The 5,000-nt window shown below is 40.2% G+C and overlaps 1 protein-coding gene across 2 annotated transcripts in view; it reads left to right on the top strand.

The window, feature by feature from the left end:
• rigi (RNA sensor RIG-I) overlaps positions 1-4,160 on the top strand; it is a 16,245-nt gene extending 12,085 nt beyond the window's left edge. Inside the window, exons 19-23 of one of the 2 annotated variants that reach the window (XR_014599625.1) lie at positions 1,076-1,219; positions 1,784-1,945; positions 2,294-2,441; positions 3,142-3,709; positions 3,765-4,160. Coding sequence is in view for 1 of the 2 variants with exons in the window: in XM_084042720.1 (XP_083898846.1) it covers positions 1,076-1,219; positions 1,784-1,945; positions 2,294-2,441; positions 3,142-3,152 (465 nt within the window). In the remaining variant the exon portion in view is untranslated. Of the gene's footprint in view, positions 1-1,075; positions 1,220-1,783; positions 1,946-2,293; positions 2,442-3,141 lie in introns of both variants that reach the window. The other variant, XM_084042720.1, reaches the window with a different exon arrangement.
• The last annotated feature ends 840 nt before the right edge of the window (positions 4,161-5,000 follow it).

The raw sequence follows: 5,000 nt of genomic DNA, 5'->3' as shown, positions 1-5,000 counted from the left end.
AAAGATCTTTATATTTAGTATAGATTTGCTACTAAGGAAAGACCAACAAGTTCAAGTGATTCAAGTGCAAGTTTCTGAGTGAAAAAGCAAATATTGGAGTACGTTTTAAAAAATACATAAGTATTCAGTATATACACGAATCCACGGAACGCTGCCCTGTAGGGGGCGCCGCCATTGTTGCGGTGTCAGACTCGGTCAGCTGCTGCTGCGCGGTGTCAGTCAGCTGCTGTCTGTCACTGACTGCTCACATTACTCTTTTACCTGCTTTTTACTAACTTTTACTAACACTACCTTTACAAAGATGTACAGAAAATGGGGACGAACCTGTGTAGTTTATGGCTGCTCCAACAGCCAAGCAGGTAAAGAGTAACGTCAACAGACGTCAGACGGACAGAACCACAGCAGAAGCTGATGAGTCTGACACCGCAGCAATTGCGGCGCCACCTACAGGGCAGCGCTCCGTGGATTCGTGTATATATATATATATATATATGCTTTTAACACATTGAGTGCCAAACACGAGAATCTTCGTGTTTGCAAATACAACCGTCGAGTGCCACTCGATGTGTTAATACTCAATTATTCAAAAGTACAAATTACATAGTATATATTTTTTTTATCCTGCTTAAAAATGATCCCTCTTATTACAGTTTGTATGTAGAGCACAGGGTTCTCCACGATGGTCTACTTAATGAATAAATTAATAAATTGACACAAAAGTAACAACAAAACAGCGTATTTCATCGCTTACAGTGATGAGAGTATTTAATTTATGTCAGGTGCGGCCGTCTGTCCGGTGCAACATGGTCGCCTCCGAAAACATGTTTGTTTACATGGCTGCCATGTTGGATACAGCACAAAATCAAGCAGTGCAGCCAAGTGCTCTGAGCCTCGGTCTGTTATTGAGCTCAGCGGTCATTATCCAGAAATAACACCCCGCTGAATTCAGTGATTGACCAATCAGAATCAAACATTCAACCAAGCTGTGTAATAATAATGAAAAATGAATCAGACTATGCTCATGTAAACACCATACTAAAGTATTTCTGCGTGTGTGTGTGTGTGTGTGTGTCAGATGAGTTTGTTACAGAAGCAGGACAGGCTTCAGAGGCAGCAGAAGCGTTTTCTGCCGATCAGACATGAAGGAGATGTCACTTTGATCTGTGCCAAATGTCGAGGAAACACCGCATGTACCTCTGATGACATCAGAGTGCTGCAGGTAACACACACACACACACACACACACACACACACACACACACACACACACACACACACACACACACACACACACACACACACACACATATGTTTCTGTTTCAAATCAGGCTGTATTTCTTGAGGCTAGTTCACTATGTTCTCACTTGTTCTCATGTTTTGTTATTTAGATTTGTTTTTTCTTTATCACAAATGTATAGAAGGTTATTTAGATGTTGTTTAGACAGATGCTAGGTTCATTGTTTACCTGCTATCCAATAGTCCGAATTTGAGGCACATTGTTCTCCCTGCATTCTATTTATGTGACTATTTACGTTGTTTATTGACTAGAGTTCATGCTTACTCTGCTTATTCCGATTTCACACTTCCAAGTCTGCTAAATGCCTAAATTGTAAATTGTATCCACTGTTAGACATAAGGTGAATGAATTACGGTCTCTTTGCCCTCTAATAATAATAATTATTCTGACAATCTCTGAAATTAATTCATTCTGTGATTTTGATGACACCCTTATGACACACCCTCTCTCTCTCTCTCTCTCTCTCTCTCTCTCTCTCTCTCTCAGGACTCTCATCACATTGTATTGGATCGTTCGCTGTATTCCCGCACTGCCACTAAACCACACCCCAAACCAATCAGCTTCAGCGGTCTGGTGAAAACCAGGAAGTTGTTCTGTAAGAAGTGCAACCTTGATTGGGGCATCGTCGCTACCTTTGAGAATATACCGGTAACATACACACACACACACACACACACACACACACACACACACACAAATAATTGAAACCTTATTTAATACTTCGCACAATGTCGCACAATGGTGTCGTGAAAATATGTTGAAAAGAACAGATCTACAAGGTTACATCGCGTTTTAATTGATTAGTTTGATTAACTGTTGCAAACCTATTCAAGTGTGTGTGGCTGTGTGCGTGTGCGTGTGCGCGTGCGTGTTCGTGTGTCTGTGCGTGTGGGTGTGCGTGTCTGTGTCTGTGTGTGTATGTGTGTGTGTGTGTGTGTGTGTGTGTGTGTGTGTGTGTGTGTGTGTGTGTGTGTGTGTGTGTGTGTGTGTGTGTAGGACCTGCCGGTCATAAAGATAGAGAGCTTTGTGGTGGAGGACAGGAGAACAGAGAACATGAGGCTGTGGAACTTCAGGAAGTGGAGAGACGTCACCTTCACCATGAAGCCCTTCAACATCTCTGATGTTCCACACGACTGGGCCCCATGTAAGACCCCTCTCTCTCTCTCTGTGTGTGTGTGTGTGTGTGTGTGTGTGTGTGTGTGTGTGTGTGTGTGTGTGTGTGTGTGTGTGTGTGTGTGTGTGTGTGTGTGTGTGTGTGTGTTTGTGCGCGCGACTATCGGTTATTTTCTCGATTTGATTATTCAATCAATAACTTTTTTGATTCATTGAATAATCGAGCAGCACCTTAGGCCACGTTTAGACGACAACGGCAACATTGCGTTCTCACTTTTTTCCTGTGTATTAACCACTTCCGTTCTACTTCCTAATCTATCACAGCTGTTTGTTTACATTCATCAATGCAGCGTGGTTCTACGGCTCTGCACCAATGTAATAGCGTGCCCGTTTGCAATGAGACGCGAGGCGGAGTGTTTTCAAAGATTTCCACTCTGGAAGGGGTTTTCACTTTGTTGAGTTTTCAACCCCAGAGAACGTCGTTGCCGTCTAAATGGGGCCTGAGTCGCTCAACGATGTCACGCAAACAAAGTGAAAATGGATCATATATTTTCTTAAGATTATAGCAGTCCCCTCTTGGTAAACGGAACATAACTGTATGTGCATGATATTCATGCCTTCATTATAGAATAGGATTCATGTAAAATCTCTCTCTCTCGCTCTCGCTCTCTCTCTCTCTCTCTCTCTCTCTCTCTCTCTCTCTCTCTCTCTCTCTTTCTCTTTCTCTGCAGTGGACCAATAGAAAGCCTGTATTCTGTCTCCTCACATCCTGAAGAGTGACATCACATTCTTTAGTGCGACGTCATCATACCTGGCAACCTTGAGAATATACTATACAACAAAATATATATTGATTACAACTCTAATTATCGTCAAACTCACAAGCTCACTTAGTTTTTTTTATTGTAATAGAAATATAGGAATCACAATATTATATTGATATGTTATGTTGATACATCTAGATATGTATTTATTTCATCTGAATCACAGTTCACACAGTGAAGTACAGTCAGATTGTGCTTTAAGCACTTAGCACAATGGGTAAATCGTGATCTACTAGTAGTAGATCACAAAAGCTGTGCAGGTAGACCACGTGACTAAATAATCACAAAACTCCTCCTTTTGGCATATGCCACTTGAATTGATCTGAATGATTGATTGATTGATTAATTGATATGAAGAACGGCCAGTTAGCTCCTTTCACGGCTTCTATTGTAGGCAAACCCACAATGCAATGGTTTGTTTTCAAGAGTGTTGAGCGGAAACGTCAGTAAGCAAAGTTACATAAAGTTACATAAAGTTAAAAAGTGACATAAAGTTACAAAGTGACATAAAGTTACAAAAGTTACAAAAGTTACATTTTTAAAGTATGGTCAGGAATGGGATAGAAAAAAATGCGTTGGTAGATCTTGTTGAGTGGGTCGTTTTAAAAGTAGAAAACATGAGATTGCACTCACGCACTCAGAAAAGCCCTTACACACACACACACACACACACACACACACACACACACACACACACACACACACACACACACACACACACACACACACACACACACACACACACGCACACACACACACACACACACACACACTAAAGGCTATTTCACTGGTAAATAAATGTTGTACACAATTCTGCTGTGTTGCTGAAGTTGTGCATTGTAGAGAAAATAAAAGAAACATGACCACTTTGATGTTGTAATGATTTTATGTTTCTGTGACCACCGCGCTCTGACCACTAATACACCAGTGGTCCACAGCCTGTGGGCAAGGGCCGACTGGCAGTGGTGGGCCGTGCAGACATTTCAAGTAGGCCCCCAAACAATTGGCAAAACATGAAGATTTTATTGATAATATAACTGTAATGTTTTATGTAAAAAAAAAAAGATGAAAAAAAAAAACGTTCAAATCATTCAACCTATCACCTGCCTCTTAGTTATCATTACTAACCATAGCATCATCTTAAAATAGCTTAGTCTCCTGATATAATTCAGCTGTAAAACACACATTTAGTTTAATCAAGAAATTAATTATATCTTTGATAGTGACAATACACATTATAAAGAAAATATAGGGAAAGCAGTTATCAAAGCAGATCAAAATAATAAATCACATTAGTCAAATAGCTCAGATTATGTTTCACACACACTAGAAAAGCTCTCTCATGTATTGTTTATTCATTCTCATCGCTTATCAGCAGAACTCTGTGCTGCAGTTAACTCTGACGAGTCTTATTACTCTCCCAGCTTCTCTTCTCTGGCTACCTCTGGCCAGTGGTGGAAAGTAACTAAGTATATTTACTTAAGTACTGTACTTAAGTACAATTTTGAGGTATTTGTACTTTACTTGAGTATTTCCAATTTCCAATACTTTTACTTCTACTCCACTACATCTCAGGGGCAAATATTGTACTTTTACTGCACTACATTTATTTGAAAACTTTAGTTACTTTTCAGATATAAATTATGATATAATGAAACATACATTAACCACTTTAGCCCTATTTTATACCTAGGCTATTTGAAAATAGCAGATCTACAAGCTCACAACGCGTCGCATCGCGACGCGTTGTGAGCTTGTAGATCGGC

This window comes from Gymnoscopelus microlampas, assembly GCF_963454915.1.
Source record: "Gymnoscopelus microlampas genome assembly, chromosome: 19".
In the NCBI taxonomy this organism is placed as follows: domain Eukaryota; kingdom Metazoa; phylum Chordata; class Actinopteri; order Myctophiformes; family Myctophidae; genus Gymnoscopelus; species Gymnoscopelus microlampas.
This window is presented reverse-complemented; position numbering and strand designations above follow the sequence as displayed.